This window comes from Protopterus annectens, chromosome 16.part0 (assembly GCF_019279795.1).
Source record: "Protopterus annectens isolate FY-2018-M chromosome 16.part0, PAN1.0, whole genome shotgun sequence".
NCBI lineage: Eukaryota > Metazoa > Chordata > Ceratodontiformes > Protopteridae > Protopterus > Protopterus annectens.
Window position 1 is genome coordinate 622,513,220 of NC_056750.1, and position 20,250 is coordinate 622,533,469.

The 20,250-nt window shown below is 39.5% G+C and overlaps 1 protein-coding gene across 1 annotated transcript in view; it reads right to left on the reverse strand.

Moving 5' to 3' along the window:
* Window positions 1–8,306: 8,306 nt before the first annotated feature.
* The window catches only part of CACFD1 (calcium channel flower domain containing 1), a 523,250-nt gene continuing 511,306 nt past the window's right edge, over window positions 8,307–20,250 (reverse strand). Inside the window, exon 5 of the mRNA XM_044058223.1 lies at window positions 8,307–9,179. Coding sequence (XP_043914158.1) covers window positions 9,089–9,179 — 91 coding nt within the window. The 3' untranslated portion in view covers window positions 8,307–9,088. The remainder of the gene's footprint in view (window positions 9,180–20,250) is intronic.

Below are 20,250 nucleotides of genomic sequence, written 5' to 3' on the forward strand. Positions count from 1 at the left end.
GAACCTGTAAGAAATCTTTCACCGTTTGCGTAGATTTTGCCTTACCCTCCATTTTCTTTAATACCTCCTCTGCCTTAACTCCAAACAACACATCCCGTTGTAAAGGTGCATCCAACAATTTGGCCTTAACATGATCTGGTAACGTATGTTCTTTTAACCAAGCATGCCTTCTAATGACAGAGCCTGTAACTGCTGCTCTACAGGAGGCCTCTAAGGAATCAAACCCACATTGCAAAGTATGTTTTCCCACTTATTCAGCTGCATGCAATAAATCCTACATTTCTTTAAAATTAGGAGGATATGAATCTGGAAGCATCTTTTGTTTCAACTGAGACATCAAAAATTGCTGATATTTTAGCATGTGAAACTGGCAATTCAAGGCTCTCATTGCTAGAGTTGCAGACGTATATACTTTCTTTCCCCATCTCTCTAATGCTCTGGAATCTCTGTCAGAGGGAACTGGGTTTTTTGCTGATGAGGCCTTAATCCCTTTAGGTCCCTGAGAAATAGTTTCAGGGTCAGCAACAGGGCTTTTGTACAGAAATTTGTGAGAGTCAAGGACTCTGTAATATCTATCAGGTTTAACTGGGGCTGGGGGTAAGGAGTCAGGGTTTAAGCTGGATTCAGTGTACACATCATCCACAATATCTAACACTGGAGGAATAGCAAGGGGTCTGTGTTGAGGCAATAAAAGGAAGTCTCTGAGCCTTTTCTTGGATTTTGAGTAATCCTGGCCTTCCCAATGGAAATGCTCCCTCATGGTATGTAAGGTCTCCCCAAAGGAGTAGTCCTCAGGCGGGGAGGCTGATGGAATTGATTCCTCAGAATCAGAATCCTCATAAGGAGGTAAAGAATATCCTAGGTCTGAGGATGAATCTGAGGAAATGAACACCTGGTCGGAAGATTCGTAGTCTGCATCCTGTATGGGCCTTTTATCAGGAGGGGGATGGGACCCCCTGATCAGGGTAATAAGGTCTTCGGACATTTTTTGCATTTGTTTTTTAGGCATGGAAGCCTGTCCAGGAGAAAGCTGTGTCTGTTTCTTTGTTTTTAAGGGGGGCTTAGACTTAGCAGAAGGTTTAATGGTTAACTGGGTAGGTCTGAAAACACCCTCTGAAGTAGTGGATTGCTCAGCTACTTCAGTTCCCTCTGAAGGGTTAGTTCTGGTGAGCTGGAAACCTAGAGCGTCCAAAGGCCCAGCCAGCTCCACGTGGGAGTCAGAGGTGGTCTGTGGTTCTGTAGAAGCGGTCGTCAGGTGCTGCGTAGGCACCTCGCTGAAAACCGGAGAACCGGCGACTGGCCTAGAAGAGGCCTCGTTGTCAGTTCTGGGCCTCGGATGCCTGTCCTTGCGTTTTTTATGTAATCCGGTCATCGGAAGTTCTGACGGCATGGTGTAATTGAATTTTATGCCAAAATAATGTCGGGCAAAATCAAACAGACGTTTAATAGTGCGCTCGTTAAACCTAGCACAAAACCGACAACCAATGACGTTGTGGTCTGGGCCTAGACATGGAATACAATAGGAGTGGAAATCCTTATGAGGTATTTGCTTCCCACAAGTAATACAGTTATTAACTTTTACTGACATCGGTCTGAGGCAAGAAAAAGTTTCCCCAACGGGGTACTTAGTTTTGTAGAAGACTTCGGTTCTGGATTCGGAATGAAAATCTCAGGAGTCGGCCGACCGGCACTTGCGAACTGCTTCTACTTTGGGCACCACACGGCAAGAAAGACTGAAGAAAATGACGTCGGCTGCATCTTATATACCCCTGTCGCACTGACGTCAGGGAGGAGGCGACAGCAACCAACGCCGGACCAAGACTTTGGAACTCAGGCCAACTGGGGAACAGCCTGACGGCAGGATAACCCAAGTGTAATGACTGCAGCAGTGTAACACGATGAACATCTCTGTATCACAATAGACTAAAGCCTCTGCTCACCACATCTCCCCTCCTACAAAGCCAAGGAGTTTGCAGAGAATGCAGACTTCTCTCTACAAGAAGAAGACTCCAGCCATTCCTCTGATTCAAGTCCCACGTGTAGAAAACCTGTCATATTCATTACATATTGAAAGGACCCACCCACCAGTCCTGCAAGGCCCTTCCTTCCACCATGAATAAGATATGGACAGATTTCTGCAAAAAAATAAAAATAAAAAAAAGACAACCAAGGATATATGAACTCGTGAACTTTTATCAACAACGGCAAAGTCTAAGAAGACTGAGATCCAAACTGAGTGGCAAAAAGGAGTGGGAGGATTTACAAGATGAGAATACAGTACATAAGCATAGTTTGTGTGTGCACTGTAATCAGCACATCTGTCCTCAGTGAGACATCTTCAGTATTAGGCCCGAAAATACAATAAATAATAAGTATACACCAGCTCTGGTGGCACAGAGACAGAAAACACTTACTATGGCCCATGCTGAATTGACTGTGACTGATGTCTCAGGTGCCTTGTACAGCTGGTAGGGGAGGGGGAGTGTTTCCAACCTGGGAAGATAATGGGACAGAGCCAACCAAGCAATGACAGTTCCTCAGAGGAGGGGGCTCATTAAGCAAATGTGAAGCTTGGGTGTGGGGGTTAGTCTCAAACCACTATTTGGTTGTAGTCTTCAACTGTGCATGAAAGCAAGCATTTGCATAACTGTGGACTTCTGTGGTGACATGGACCACATCTCCCCAAGCTAAGTGGTGGAGTTGGTCCATTACAAAAAACCCTCATTAGTGGGAATCTGGTGAGGTAATAAAGCATCATTGTGTCTGCTTATATAACAGCCCTTCTAAACAGCTCTTAACTTTGATTCAGGTGATTCCCAAGTAAAGGAATAAATGGGCTATGTCCAAATGGAGACACTTTATGATGGGTTGGGGGTTGGGAGCAGCAATAAATAAATTTATAAGTTAAAAATAAATAAAAAAAAAAGTTTTTAAAGTCCCAACAATCCCATAACCAGCAGAAGTGCGAGGACTGAATACCCATAACTAGCTAAAGAAAATGTAAAATAACTAAATACATAGTTCTCTGACTTGGTAATGAAGAAGCCACTGTTAGGATCTGCAAGGATTTGTGGTTGTAACAAGGGAAGCCCCATAGAGATTAGCTGGCACCACCCACGATTCTAGAGCCCAGTGATAGGAAAATGACACTACCAGCAGACCTATGAGAAATGAATAATTTTGTAGCCACTTATACCTCCAGCCCAGTGCAGTCCTCTTATGCTCAAACGTGCAAATGGAATGGTGATAACCAAGGTCACCATGAGACTCACAAGGATCTAAGGCTAGATGTTCTTCTACAACCTCACCCAGGCTGTGAATACTATGAATTCTGGGTCTTCTATGCAGACAAAAAAAAAAGACGACGCTTGAGGTGTTCGGCTCTGCCCAGTGAAGGCAGTCTTCTAGAACGGGACCAAACAGAGGACATCCCAGCTTAAAGAAACCACGAGAGCCTGCACCCATGGGAGGGGTTTAAGCAATGGCAGCTACCAGTAGACATTCATCCAGACAAGGAAACAAAGAAGTTTCTTTACCTGCAAGGCCACTACCTTTCTAGGTGCAAACAAAGAGACCAAATGGCACTGAAAGTGAAGCTCACAGAGACAGAGCGATGAAACCTGTAGAGACTGTATACATTTATGTGCTAGAAGGCTTCCAGGAAAATGGCTTCAGTAATATGTAACTGCAGGAAGGAATAAGAAGAGGTACAGGAGTTAATGGATAACATTTAACTGTGTCAGCTGACTAAATTACTTGGACTTAATTGACTCTTTTTAACTATGACTCGGGTAACAATTGACCAACATGTTTTGGAAGGTGGGAGGAAGTATCCAGACAAAACCCATGCAAACTCCAAAGACAAAAAAACAGAAGTTAGGAGTGAACTCCAGACCTTGGAACTATGAGGCAAAGTTCTTAACCACTGACCTACAGTACATGAAGTGATAATGGGTGAAGAAAGAACACTGATCAGACATACAAAGGTTTAAGTGTTTAAAAAAGAAAGAAGTAAACAGAAGTGCAGATGATATTCTGTAAAGAAAGAAGGAAAGGAAATATCAAAGGGAAACCACTAAAATAAATAAGACAGGTGATAAGCACAGGTACAGGAATTGCTTTAGGATTGATAGGATTTTGTAAAGAACTATATACAGTAAAAACGAGAAAGGAAAGGGTAACACAGTAGATGTAGCCTGGATATACAGGAAAATTTCAAGGCAGGAAAATGAGAAACTGGATAAAATATTAGCTGACAGGAAGTGCAGAAAGCTATTTTTTTATTTACTGATTGTGTTGATTAACAAGGACAGTGGAGCCTCTTCAGCGATGTCTTGGGACCACATGGCATAAATATTACAAATGACCTAGTTCATGAAATATCAGTAGTGTATCAGTACAGTAAAACATAAAAGTTTAAACAGAAAAATGAGTGTGCACAGCAGAACGTAACTGTTATACAGTATGTAACATGGTATTACTGTAACATTTTTAAGCAAATTAGTAAGACTGTTTCTGGATGTTTGAGCTGAGTGAGGGTCTGGAAGGGCATTATTACCTTGGTTTTGAAGTGAGTAGTGGAAGTACTTAACTTGTAGCATGGATCCAAGAGAAGGACAGTAGCTTTCATGTAAAATTTGAAGGCAACAATCGAGAGGAGTAGATCTGATCTAGCAGGAGTAGGAAGGTAGTTAGCTTTCTATACGAAACATCACTGGTGCTCATACTGCGGGCTAGGTTAATAAAGCCACAGATTGCATTATTAACAGTGGTCTGTATTATCCTGACATTGTATTAAGACTGCATTGTCAGTATGGGTAGTAGACCATATTCCAGTTTTAGTATTAGTAAATGTTTGGCTATTGCTCTTCTGGCATCTAGATGCTTTGTTACTGAGTAGGTGGCATTAAGATGGGAGATTACTTTCTTAACTACAGTCTCTGAATGAATCTTTAGGGCAAGAACGGGGTCAAGCATTAGTCCTAGGCATTTCTACTGCTGAAGGGATAAAAGAATAGTGTTATCAGGGTGATGATTTTTAGGGTATTGGTGGTTGCGAGTTTATTTGGAGTCCTGAATGTCATAACAGGTTTTTTTTTTTTTTTTTTACTGTTAATAAGTTTTTGCTAAACCACAGGTATACCATGATGAAATCTTTGCAGGGAATATTTCAATGCTCGAGTACTGGGGTCTTCATTTATAAAGGATGATACTGACAGCATACAGGGTGATGTTGGAGGATATGATTGTGTTTATGATGTCATTAATAAAATTTAAGAGTAAGAATGGGTTCAGGACCAATCCTTGAGCGATCTCTGCAGAAAAGTATCTTTCCGAGTTTGTACGGTTACCAGATTTGTTAACAAACCATGTAACTACATTACTGCCAAAGCTAAGCATATGATGTTTTTGAAGGAGGATTTGTTGATTTATGCTTTCAAAGCTTCAGCAGAGGTCTACAGAGATGGCATCACAGACATGGACCTTTTCAACAGCAGAATAAATACTGCTTGTGACAGTGCAAAATGCAGTGAGGGTGTTGTGCCCTTTACTGAACCCACATGAGTCACTAATATGGCCATTTATGCTGAGGTGCTCTTGTATCTGGTTACAAAGGATTTTTTCCCCAACGGTTTTATAATTGGGAACAGTATGGACGTCCAGTAGAAATATGCAATGGAGACTGGAGTAGGTTTTTTAGTGAATGGAATTATAAGTGAGTGCTTAAATTGTTTAGGAATAATAGCTGCTATAGCTGTCAGACTGAAAATCTGGGCCAGAGGTTTGGCTACTGGTTTAGTACCCAATTTAAGAAAGGCAAAAGGGATGCTGTTTGACTGGGACTGTTTTTTTTCTTTCTAGGTTTTCCAGACATACTCAAACCTATTTTGTTGTTACAGTTCTAAACTAGAAGGTTAGGGCAAAAAGAGAAAAAAGAGAAATTTTGTGTTGGGAGTACTATGCCAGGGTGTTGTTTGTGTTGTTGGGTTTGATGGAGGTTGGTAAATACTGGAAGTCTCTGGGACTAAGGGGGGAATGACTGGGGTGCTTTCCACTTCTTCATGTTGTGAGAAGTCTAGCACGGACATTGGACACTTTCTGAAGAGAGTTTTTGGTGGAGTTGAATTATATGCATTTTATGTATAATTTTGGGTTTGTAACTTTTGACACTAGTTGTGAACTTAAGTCGCTTTGGCTTTCTTCACTTCTAGTTTACTTAATTTTTTTCTTACCAAGCTAGAAATTACTATTTTTTTTTTGAAAAATCTCTGCTTTTCAGACAGCATTCTTCCCATAGTCACTGGGGTTGTGCTAAGGAGGTTGTCAAAAGCAGGTCCTGGGTTCTCTCTTTTTTAAAGGATTATGTAGTGGCAAAATCCTATTACAAATCCGTGTTCTACTTACAGAATCAGACTATGTCAGCAAGAAACATGGCCATTTACATAACATGTCTGACAGTGTATGACTGCGGAGATGCAGTGCTATAAGGGGATATACCATGGTAATATATACTAGTATCACAGGATAAACCATTTGCTGAAGTACATTTTGAAAATAATATCTACAGTCAACTGTAGCATGCCACCTCCATGAATAAACAAAAAATTGATACAAGGATAATTATAAAACACTATGGGAATGTAGGCCTATATATGGTCAGGAGGGGGCAAAAATTCATTGCAAAGGAAAAAACATTTTTTGCTGATCTTATGTAAAAATGTTATCAAGGTCAGTACACTGACAGCTACCAGGGCTACCATTTATTCAGTACTGTGGCATTATGAGGCACTGCATGATATGTGGCTATATAGGCCTCTATTTATGAAGCCAAACCCCCTTGGGGAAGTTGTTAGATTGAATGTCAGGTTCGTTACTGATGCTGATAGTCTCCTGCACAAAAGTGAAAAATCTGAGTCAGAAAATTCTACTTGCTGACCTTGCCATTTGGCTTGGTAATGGAACTAGACTGGCTGAAGGATGAACCTTATTAGGGAGTTTGTAATGGGTGGTGTAACCTGATTAAACCAGCCAGAGACTTGTAAAGCCAGAAGTAACCATAGTCTGTGCAGGAGGTCCTCTAAATGACAAGGCAACTGTTCTTCATAGTGGTTTTGTAATGATGGTCCCTGACATGTAATTTGTTTTTGTTGGAGCCAGGGAAGCTCCTGGTGGAAGAGCATACATCTGATAACCTGGTGCTTTTGAGACTAGTGTCTGGTATGCTGCTATCCGGGTCATCAATTATCAGACAGGCAAAGCAGAGGACAGATCAAAACTGGATAAGTAGACATCCGTGTGGCCAGTTTTGGAACAACTAGCACCTGTTCAACCAAAATGCAGCAGTTGATACCAGATGAGATAAGCATCGAGGGTCTGAAGGATTTTCTGGCTTTAGTTTCTACTAATGGTTGCTGTCAACAAATCACAATCAATAACAGGAGGTAAAGCTGCTCTCCTCAAGGGTGGAAAAGACAACAAGACGAGAAGTGGGGATGTATACTACGGTGAAAAGGTTGGCTCCACTGTAAATGAAGGATCATCATTAGTTGTGAAGTTGGGTTCCATAGCGCTTATATTTGGGCAGTGCAGACTTGGTTTCAATGTTTTGCCACATCACTGCTCTATATATCTAACTAAACCCAATGAAGACTGAGAGAGGCAAGGATATTTCTGTATTATTTTACCTGTTTGGATCCTTCTTATATCCAGATAAGACATAAGTATATTTAAAGGAGAGAAACGTCTCTCTCTACAGGCAAACAGTTGAAGATACAGGAGTACAGGTTTGAGGTCCCTTGGGTTCCTGCTCCAGTGCAGCAGTTTTTGGGAAATCAATCAATTAGTTCTCCAATGCCTTTCTTTTATAAAACCTGGTAGTGTGGCTGAATTTAAGGCACATTTTACTAGCATTAATATCATGGACCAGCCCTAAACAAATCAGACAACTAGCATGCTTGTCCACTAAGAGAATCTGCTGCAGACACACTTTTTTAGCTAAAGCAGCTGTGTCTGGAACTGGGTCTTACGCCAATATTCACAGGAAATCAATAAAAATGGGTACACTGCCTAAATTCACTCAGAAAATACCTATGTTCTGAAAGACAACTAAAATATAAATCAAGCATTCGGTGGTGCAGCGGTAGCATTGTTGCCTCACAGCAAGAGGTTCTCCTGTTCGATTCTCGGCTGAAGTGCCTTCTGTGTGGAGTCTGCATGTCCTCCCCGCGGTTGAGTGGCCTCCAAAAAACATGCGTGAATGGGCGTACCTTCACTGAAGGTTGGACGTTGGGCTGGCAGCTCGGCACCATAAAAATCTACTGTCAATCATCAGCGGACCGGAGGTCCGCTGTGGCGACCCCTAACCGGGAAAAGCCGAAAAGACGAACAATTCTCATGCTAATTAAGAAATGACCAAGCATTCTCAACTGTACTGTGAAAGAAAGAAACGTAACCATTCCTTACACATTCTTTGTCTGAAACGAAACAGAGAAGTTGGAGGAAGCTAGACACTGTGGGATAAGGAGAGGTTGATAAGCAGGATGCAAAATTCTAAGGACAAGAGTCCTAACGCCTACTGGTGCTGTAGCCAGAGCAGCACAAGATAAGATCCTAAATTAAGACAAAATGAAAGAAGTATATGCTTACCACAAGGGCAGACCAGCTTATTACATACCTGACAGATGAAAACAAGATGCAATAAATCAAGATATCCATACCTCTCCAACAACCACACAACATAATCACACACACATATGTCTTCAGGCTCCAAGACATTCTGCTGTAAAACAGAGTAAAAATACAGGATTGCTAAATTTCAAATTATCAGACTTCCTTAGGCATACTGTAAATTAAGTATGAAATCAACATACATCTCATAATACATCTTTACATTAACAAAATATGCACATTGTTTTCAGGTGATAGTGTGTTCCACTACAATGAAAACCACAGAACAGGAATAATGCCTACAGACAAGCTTTGGAGAAAGAGAAACTTTTTAAAAGTGAAATAATTTTCACAATGGTGCCTGGCATCGACTATTCAGTACAATGTGTGCTTCAGTGTGTGGGGGAGCGTAAGTTCACTGTCATTGTGTAGTTAACTCTGTGCTTCCAGTCAGCTTTTCTTCATCTGTTGGTTTCTGGTGATTCAGTCTGGCATATGCTACACCATCTCCTCTGTAGATAAAACATACCATCAACCAATCAGAAATAACTGAACTGATACATGAATCAATCAGTATTGTCAATTGACTATCAACACATTTCTGTAACTTACTAATACGATACAGATTTCAGTTTCGTTAGGTGAAATACAAGTGCATTAGCAAAGCACAGCAAACAAGTGTAGAATTTCTGAATGTTAGCAATACTTACTGAACAGCAGAGATTTCATGTTATTTAGAAACCAAAGTAATCAAAACCAAAATGCCAATAACCGTGTAAAGTACACGGATGTGTGCAAGTGGGGATACTTCAAAGAACAAGAGAACACATTCAGTTTCACCCAATTACAATTTCTTCTGAGACCTAAAATAAGAGACTGGATAACACAAAGATGGCTTGGATTCATAAACGTGTCTCCCTCCCACCCTTACATAGTACACCAGGCTGCTTTTGATAGTTTTATTTTGAGAAGTAAACTATCAGTTAATCATTTCAAATTAAGTATCTCAGCTAAAAGTCTGTTTTTACAAAGGCAATTTGGTTGCAACTTCTCTGATTAGTAGTGTCAGGTAAACTTGGCATCTAGTTGATACAAGACCAAAATAAAAAGTGTATTTTACAACAAATGAGTGAATTATCTCCCACAAGGTCAAGGGGAACGTAAGAGCTTATTCCAACTAGCACTAGGCATAAGGCAGAGAATTATATATGGATTGAGTGCCATGTCCATCTCTCAGGATGCATTTATGTACACACACACACACACACACACACACACACACTTACTTTGGATTTAGCATTGAGTCTATAGGTATTTTAAATAGTCTGCTATTTGAAAGAACACATACAGCCTGTGTAGCTACATTCTTTAATTTTACAGTGAATGCCTATTCTGCACATGCATTTTAACATTTCTAAGAACATTTTTTTAACTGTCAACAAGCCACTGTGGAGAAAGGGAATAATTATACAGAGTGATGTATTTATAAAGTGTAAGGTAACATTTCAAAGACTAAACCAGAGAAGGAGTGGAGAAAGGAGAATTTGCAATAGGAATAAATACATGCAACTAAGGGTACAGAAAATAGTCAAAAGATGGCAGGAATTAGCTTGAACGAAACTAACAAAGGAACTGCATTACTGACAGCAAACAGGTTTAATGTAAAAGTGACAAGAGTGGGGAAAAGCAGGCAGCTGTGTGATCTACTACCTTCTGTATCAGGGAGTGATGGCAGAACACATGCAAAGAGAGAGAGAGGATAATGCTGAATGCAAGCCCAGCTCTGACTGGGTTTTTAATGAAATCAAGATTAGAAGATGCTACTAAGAAAGGAATAATGAATAAGGCTTACAAAATATTCAAGATAACTACAAGAATCAATCAGTGCAGCTTAGAAAACATTGTGAGGGAAGATATTAACGACAAATTAAAAAAGAACAATGTGAGGAAATATGTAAGGCCTCCAAGTATGCTACAAAGTCCAGATGATTCCGGATATTTGCATGGAAATATTTATACAGTACTTTTATATGAATGAAGACAAGAGGATTTTCCTCAGGAGGACATCAGATGTTGGGAGATGTGAAGGAAAAGTCAGAGGAAATTGGGAATGTGTTTTTGGCAATGTGGGGAATTAAACGATTTTAATGTGTCCCCTACAGAAAGTCCTGACACAGTTGATGGGGGAAATACGAAGGACATTGTGCTATTAAATTGGTGTCTTGATTTAGAAATGTCCAGATATAACAAGGCCTTACTAAGTTTAATATTAATAGTAGCCCCCCCAAAAAAACATATAGAACTGCCCCCAGCTGCTGTGTGTTCCTGGCCCAGCGTCCTGGCTAATCTCTCCAATCTGAGTACACTGCTCTAGGACACGGAAACTAACAACCTGAAGAACAATGACCCTGTCCAAACTCCCTTCAGTCTCCACAGTTGAGCAACCTACCCCTGTACTTTCTCAGTAAAGGGAGCATGAATCTCTCCAATCTGAGTGCACTGCTCTAGGACACAGAGACTAACAACCTAAAGAACAAGGACCCTGTCCAAACTCCCTTCAGTCTCCACAGCTGAGCAACCTATCCCTGTACTTTCTCAGTAAAGGGAGCATGAAACTCTCCAATCTGAGTACACTGCTCTAGGACACAGAAACTAACAACCTGAAGAACAAGGACCCTGTCCAAACTCCCTTCAGTCTCCACAGTTGAGAAACCTACCCCTGTACTTTCTCAGTAAAGGGAGCATGAAAGTATGTGTCTAAACTATCACGGCCAGTATAGCCTATAACTTATTATTATATCTAGGTGGTTATAAAGCGCTAGCCAGGAAAACCAGCAGCTTTACTCCCTCCCCACTCTGTAACCAGTCTAATCTACTTTTTCCACCATTTAAAGACACTTGGAACCACTACTCCTTTTCTTGCATTAGGAACCTAAACTCCCTCCTTTTTTACCCTGCTTACAATAAATTAATTTGGGCCACCAGGTGGCAGACTTGTCCCTTCCAGGCCTTGAAGCCTTTTCCTGACCTGTACTACACCTTTGCTATATACTGTTTATCCACAGACTTGCTATTAAACTGCAGTCCAGAACATCTATTTCTTTTTATGGTTAGCTCTCACACACCCTCCAAATAGCTCTATTATCTACTCTTTTACCTTTATTCTAGTATTTAGGGTTACCTACCTACTGTAATCCCTGCTTCAACTGATTGTTCTTTTCAGCTCCTTACCTCTCTTTTCTCTACCCGCTCCGTTTGCCCTGCGAGCTCACTCCGCTCCCCTACCCTAACCCCAATTCCCACCCACCCCTACTGCTCCTAAGCTTATGCATCCTCACCACACCCTCTTTCTCTCCAATCCAATCACAATAGTCATCTTGTTAACATTCTACATACACCTCTCTCTAATCACCCCTAGTATAACTCCTCCCTTTTAAAGAACACCAGTAAGCTTATTAGTCACTATGCAAACACGACCTTTTCAAATCCAACTAAGGCTCCTAATCACTGTCTTTCTCCTACTTTCTCTAACAGAAACCTACCTGCTAAACTCATATGAAGAGCCAAAATATTTACAGCTGAACTTCCCTAATGCACAAACAAGTACTATACTTCTAATTAACTCCCCAGAACACATAAATATAACATCTTTACCTAGCTATTTACCTGCTAAATATCACAGACTGACCCATATCAAATACAACTATCTAAAACCTAAAAAACCTCTTCACCATTACTTTAACCTTCACAATCCCTTAAACAAACTATTACACCTCTCCTTACTAGATGGGGACATTTATCCTAACCCAGGACCAGGGTAAAAAACAAGCACAGAACCACAAATTCATGTTCCCGCTACCCCATATATTCCATCGAAATCTCCCAACTCACTCTATACAGCTCACCTCAATATTCACAGCATAAATAATAAAATTGCCCACCTCCATGCTCTCCTGGATGTTCATTCCTTTGATATACTTTGTTTAACAGAAACATGGCTAAAACCCACTACACAAGATGTTGAAATTATTCCATCTGGGTACAACATCTTGAGACAAGACCGCAAAGTCAAAAAAGGAGGGGGTGTTGCTATCCTCTATAAAGAAGGGCTACAAATATCTATACTAGATCTTGGTTCCTCTTCTGAAAAAAATGCAGAAATCATTAGAACCAAACTTCAACTTAATCCTAGCAAATCCCTAAATATAATATTTATCTACTTGCCCCCTGGTAACAACATCACCAATCTGGAAGGTATCCTTGTTGAACTCTCCACAAAAATTCCCCAAGAGACAATAATTCTTGGAGACTTAATATAGACTGGAAGGGCTGCTCTACTGAAACACCAACCTCCCATATTAACCTTAATGGCTTCTCACAAACGATTAACTCCCCAACCAGAATGAATAAACCCAATAACAAAGAATCCATCCTAGAATGGATTCTAATAAATAATCACCAACAAATCTATAATGTAGGAAACCCTCCCTGACGATGTAAGTGACCATTTTCTCAGTTGCATAATCAGGCAAAGTTCGAGCTCACACAACCCAACCATATATAAAACAATAAGAAGCAACAGAAACTTTAACCCCAATAACTTCCAAGCTGAACTAAAAGAATGTGATTGGTCACCTATAAAATACCCCCCCACTTAACGAAGCAACAAACTACTTTAACTCAAAATTCTTAACAATCCTTAACCACCATGTACCAAAGTGTTGCATCAAAATTAAATCTAAACCCGCCCCATGGCTTACAAAGAAAACCAGGCAGAAAATTCAACAGAGAAATAAAGTTTGGGCACTATGGAGAACAACTAAAAACCCCGTAGACCAACAACAATTCAGGCAAAAAAGAAATGAGACTAAGAAAGCTATACTAGAAGATAAAAAAAAAAAACTTTTACTTCCACCTCCAACAGACCAACCAAAATAATCCACAAAAGTTCTGGGCTAGCATAGACAGACTACTTCAACCAGGCCAATCCGCAACACCACCCCCTATAGGATCAAATTCTGACAATCCAAAGCAAACTGCTAATGCTTTTAATACCTTCTTCACTGTGACCATCCAAACACTTGCTAATCAACTAACTCTCTCCCAACTCTAAACCTGCAACCTGTCCCAACTTCCCTCATCTGCAACCTCTTAAGTACCCTAAAACCTACTACCCCCCCTCAGCTGACCAGCTACCTGCTGAATACCTGCAAAAGGCAGCCAAAGTCATAGCTTATCCTGTATCATTGCTGATAAATAGAACCAGACAAGAAAGCACTATTTCCCACCATCTGGAAAATCTCCTACATTATCCCTCTACACAAGGGAGGAAACTCCAGAGAATATTCTATCATCTCATAGCTCTACTTGCCCCATTAGCTAAAATAATGGAAAAGTGCATCCACAGACAGTTACTAGACCACCTACTCCTGAACAATTTACTGGCCAAATCTCAACATGGCTTCAGGCCTTTCCACAGTACAACAACTGCACTCCTATCCTTCACTGACAGCATCAATAAAAACCGTAATAACAATCTTCTCTCTTCAGCGCTTTTCATCGACCTTTCAAAAGCATTCGACATGGTCAACCACCACTTACTTCTCAATATTCCAAAATCCTTCTCTCTGGACACAAAGACTATAAAATGGTTCCAGTCCTACCTTGATAATAGACAGCAGGCAGTGCTATGGGACAACAACCTCTCGTCCCATCTCCCAGTTAGCCTAGGTGTTCCTCAGGGCTCTATATTGGGCCCCCTCCTTTTCTCAATATTTATCAATGACCTCAACCTAGCTATTCCTTTAACTAACTGTGTACAATACGCAGATGATTTGACAATAATCTGCTCAGCTAAATCTCAATCCCAACTATGGACTCTAACTCAGACAATGTTCAATAAAACAGAAAATTGATTTCTACAATGCTGCCTCCTCTTGAACCCCCCCCCCAAAACCCTCCTCCTCTTCACTCCTACCCGTAAATCACCCCCAATGAACTTTTCAGTCTTATCCAATAATGGTACACTCATTTCTCCCGATCCAACAACTAAACTTCTAGGGGTAACCACTGATAACAACCTGAACTTTGAAACCTATATCAACAATACCATAAAAACTGTCAACAGGAAACTAGGCTCCCTCTATAGGATAAAACCCTTTCTCTCCCCACTAGCCAGAACCACTATTGCCTATTCCCACCTTATCTCCACACTTCTTTATGCTTCTTCCATATATACTAACTTGTCAAAAAATAACCTTAACAAGCTAGCCAACGCTTACAACAGCATTGCCAGATTTGCCACTGCTTCCTCCTTTAGGACCCATCACTGTCATAATCTGAAACAATTAGGCTGGTTAGAGCTTCTGAATCAGACTCACTTTAAGCAACTCACCATTGTGCACAAAACCCTTTTCCAACCTACCAATACCCCAATACTTGCTAGTCTCATTACCCAATATAAGAACCTTTCAACTTTACGCTCATCTAATAAACTACTTGTATCAACATGTAAATCTAATAACATGGCAGGAGATGCTCTGTTCTCAAATGCAGTTGGAAAGTATTGGAACCAACTCCCCCATGAACTTACATCACTGTCTTCATTTACACTTTTTAAACACAATCTGAAACTCTACCTTAAAACCCATTGGTTCTGTCCCTGTACAAATCCAGACCAATCTCATATTATATCCCAAATACCCTCTCTTAAGACCTAATTCCAGCTCTGTGTCTTTTTAGATCAAGGCCTATCCTTGGCAAAAACATATCTTATCCTAATAGATATTTTAAATTATCTCTAGTTAAATTCTTCTGCATATAATTCTAAAGCATCCTACCTCAGGCAGACAACAAGTATTGTTTAAACTGTGAGCATTGCTGAACTGCTGAAACTTGAAGTATGCATTTGTTTAGCAATTACTTTCTAGTTACTAATGAAGTCTTGTACATAAAGTCTAAAATATCTTATCTAATGCTTGTAACATGTTTTTTGTATAAACCGTGAAGATTCCTGAACCGTTTAAAATTTGTAGTATTTAACTGTATAACAATTAGTACCTGTATGTTACTAGTCTAGTAATCTCTTGGAGCTTATCTCCCCGGGACTCTACTGAAAATGGACATAAATCCAGTTAGACTATCCCGGTCAACAAATGTAAAATAAATAAAATAAATAAATGAAAATGGAAATCCAAGGATTAAACCTGTTGTAAAGTAAGTAGTGAAAAAAAATGAGAGAGAGATGTGTTCATTAAAAGATGGATGAAGCAATTTCAACAAAAATAAACGGTGCATTTGGGAACACAACATAGACAGCAGTGCTGAAATACATGACAAATAAATGTGTGGTTTGGAAGTGCAAATTACATTAGTAGGTTCTCATACACATTTACATGATAATCGAAATATTTAATGTGGTATTTAATTTTTCAATATTAATATATATGAGAAAAGAAAACAACAGCATCCAAACATGGCTAAAACCAATAAAATCTGTAGCAGTTTTATTGGTGAGATAAGCACTTTCACACATTCACTGTGCTTCATCAGACCAAATGTAACAAAACAACTCAACAGTTAAATAAAGAGCATCATCAATTAACCATTCAAAACATCCAATAGAAAACAAGCACTAAGACATGCATCAAAACAGCAGGATGTCATTTAAAGAGCCTTTAAAGCCTTTAAAGAGCTTTTAGGATAGGTTTAATGGAGGTTCTACCATTGACACCTGGAAACTTATCTGCCTGCATAGTAATGATCTTAGAAAGTTCACAGCTTTCTGTGTATTTCCTAAAGTCACCCCCATTCTTGTCTTGAGTCAAAGTTGCAACAACCCTAAAACCAAAAATATGGTCACTATCCTAAAATCCTTCCTATGTATTAAAGGCTGCTGATAAATGCCTGTTTGTGCATTTTTTCTACCCACGGCAACTGCCGTAACTCTTCTGGTTTCTAACCTGGGGCCGGTAAATATGTACAGTCCTCCAATTCCACTAGTGCCAATCACCAAATACATTAAAATAAAACTCTTTTCCACCTTTCAGCCACAGTATCCCTTTCAGATCAATTTTCCTACATAATGAGTTGCAGCACATACGTTTATTTCTATCTTGGCATGTATTTCTTGGTATGCCATAAACAAACTGCTTTAAATGGGGTTCATCCGGGACTGATAAAGACTGGGAAACAATGGACCACTCTTACCCTTAGGTCCTCAGTTTCGTCTTCTCCATATCAGCCACAGGCAACTGGTTCATTTCTTAGAATAATCATTTATGCAGAATAAGGGGAATTGCTTTGAAAAAAGTATGGTGGTGACTGCAAACATGTGGACTGCTTGCACTTTATGATCCAGTTCCAGGTCCATCACCCTTTAAATATTTATTACATTTGCTCATATCTCTTGGGAAAATACTATTATTTTAATAAAAGTTACGCACTTTCATTCTTACTAATCAAAAGAAATTAATCAGCACAATTTAAAAACAGCTGACTTCCTATTTTACAGCAACATTAGTAAACATATATAAAAATACCTATACAGTACAGATGACTAAACTTTGAAAAATAATTTATGAACATCTATAAGCTATCAAGAATAAGAACTTAAATGCATTGTGCAAACTTTCTTTGAGTTCACAGGCTTTTTAAAATATGTTTTACATAAATGCTCAAATTAGAAAATTGAGGATACTGGGAGGACAAATTAGAGACAGTGGAATTACACTTGTTGTTGCTGTTTAATGCCACACATGCACCCGGGTTAAACAACTAAATTTCCCTTAATACTGGTTTGCAGATGAAGTCATCACATAAACAAAAAAAAACTTTCTGAGAGATAAGACTGAACATGAGGAAAAATGTGCGTATCCATAACCTATTACCTCATTGTGTCAACATCACCTGCTGATGTTAACCCTCCAGTTGGTAGAAACTCCAAGTCAAATAATATGCAGGATTTTTTTGAGAAACATTCTGTCTGCGGAAATCAGAGGGGATAACCCACAAGGTGAATAAGACTTCAACTTATTCCCAATCACTGTTACAGAAAAATAAAGGCAAAGCAAGGTGACGCAGAAAAGGAAAAAAAAATCTGCAACCCCACAACCAATTTCTGCCTTTAATGAAGGTAATGACTTTATGGTTTTCAGTTACAGTACAATCAATCTTATACAGGCTCACTGCAGGTTGTTTCAAAAAGGCTTTACTTTTTTTGCATCTCATTTCAAACCTGATTTGGCTACTATTTTGATTCATTTTAAACTTTTTCTTATTGAATTGAAGACTTTTTTTCCGGTCTGCAGATGTTGGGAGAGACAATAGTGTGACTGTGTTAAAATAAAAAAGTTCTTTTAACCCTCCTCCAAATCCTATCACAGCAGCTTCTGAAACATATTATACAGAGTCTATATCTATAAAAGCATAAAGGTTTTGGGAAATCTAATCTATCACCAGAAGAATTGAATGCGTTGAAAGTATTAATTATGAACAAAAATGTATACGTTATGAAACCTGGTAAAGGGGGAGGGGCAGTACTCATGGTCTCTGTTGACTATTCTAGTAAGATGTCAGACTTAGAAGAAGATGTTGATTATTACAGGCGGTCATCTATCAATGAAGTTCACATTTCCTACTCTAAAATTGATTTATTTTTATCCAACTTGTTTTTTCAAATTGTTATTGATAACAATTTGTACCAGTTTTTACTGATAAGGAATCCTTTAGTTATTTCCATGTTTGGGAAACAGAAGGTTCACAAAAACACGGTCAACCCTCCTTTGAGATTAACTGTGTCTACAGCGGGATAAAAGTCTTTCACTTGCTGTATACATTCATCACCAGTTGAAACGGATTTACCAACATATCATTAGAGTCATGGTATTTTCTACAATGTCTGAATTCTATTTCTTTTGGCAGTGATTTTTAGTTTGCTACTGTTGATGGCATTACTTTATTTACGGTTATCACATGATGTTGATATTGACTGGTTCACTGAATATTTACTTCGTGAAACTAAACTGGCAAATACAGAGATACACTTGTTAACTGAGTGTTTAAAACTTATCTTACATGGTAATTGTTTTCTTAGATGGTGAATTTTTTTCACCAGACATCTAGGGTAGCTATGGAAATGGCGTGCACACCCATTTTACTGTACTTGTGTTTTTACCTACTTCTTTTTACTTTTGCATCATCTTAAAATACTCAATTGTATTTATTACTGCTTGGTGTAACTCATTCTAAGCCTTTTGGTTTAAACACTTGGGCTTCGGACCAGTTAGTTGTTTTGCACTGAGAGGTTTGTGGTCTGCACTGTTGTGGCAGAACAGGTAGCTTACATCCTTCTAGGTTGAGAACTGCTGATTGAGGGCTCAGTGTCTGTTATTCTAAAAGTGTATTAATTCTGGTTTAAGCACTTGGGCTTTCAAGCCAGTTATTTTACATTAAGAGGGTTCGTGGTCTGCACTCTTGTGGGAGGAGAGGCTGGACTCTGCCCTTCTGAGCTGGGAATTTCTGGTTAAAGGCTTATAGTGCATGCATATCTGAACTGTTTCTTACTGAAGTTGGTGCGCCTTGTTTGCTGTGGCATAGACTGGATTCGGGCCTGCTGGATCTAGCTTTGTTTGTGTAACTTGAGCACTAATCCAGACATTCTCTAAAGTATTCAATGGTATTTATTACTGCTTGGTTGTAACTTGATTAAAGTGTAGCTATCATTCAAGTCTTTTGGATTAAGCACTTGGGCTTCAGACCAGTTGTTTTACATTAGGAAGGTTTGTGGCAAGCACTGTGGTGGCAGGACAGGTAGCTTTCATCCTTCTAAGTTGGGAACTGCTGATTGAGAGCCCAGTGTCCAAGTGTATTAGTTCTGGTTTAGGCACTTGGGCTTCAGGCCAGTTATTTTACATTAAGAAGGTTCGTGGACTGCACTCTTGTGGGAGAAGAGGCTGGACTCTGCCCTTCTGAGCTGGGAATTTTCTGGTTAAAGGTTTATAGTGCCTGAATATTTGAACTGTATCTTACTGAAATTGGTTCACCTTGTTTGCTCTATCATAGACTAGATCCAGGCCTACTGAATCTAGCTTTGTTTATATACTTGTTGTTTGTTTGCTTGTTATTTCCCTGGAAGCTAATTCACCTAATACGCAACTTCTCAGCTTCTGTGGATCACTAGTGATATCTGCATTGCTTACTGTACTTATTTCCTTGTTTCACTTGAAAGAAAGTTACTGTTTGTCGTTTTGCATTTAGTTACTTGTATCACATTGCACTCAAGTTACCTGGCACTTGCTCACTAAAGCAATTATATAAGTCAGCACTAAAAATTAAAAGCACTACACCCTCACTCCCCACTGGCCCTTGTTTTCAATTAAGGATTTCCCAATATTATTCTAGCATGTCCAAAGGTCAGTTGTCAATCTCCTCTCCGGTCCAGCTGGTGAATCTGGGAATCTTGAGGCAATGTTATAACTGCCTCATGTACACAGACAACCCTCTCCTCCTCCCACATAACACAAATACTTGAGAGATGCAGCTATTTAGCCAAACTGGAGGCTGAGCTCTCTCAACTCAGGACTG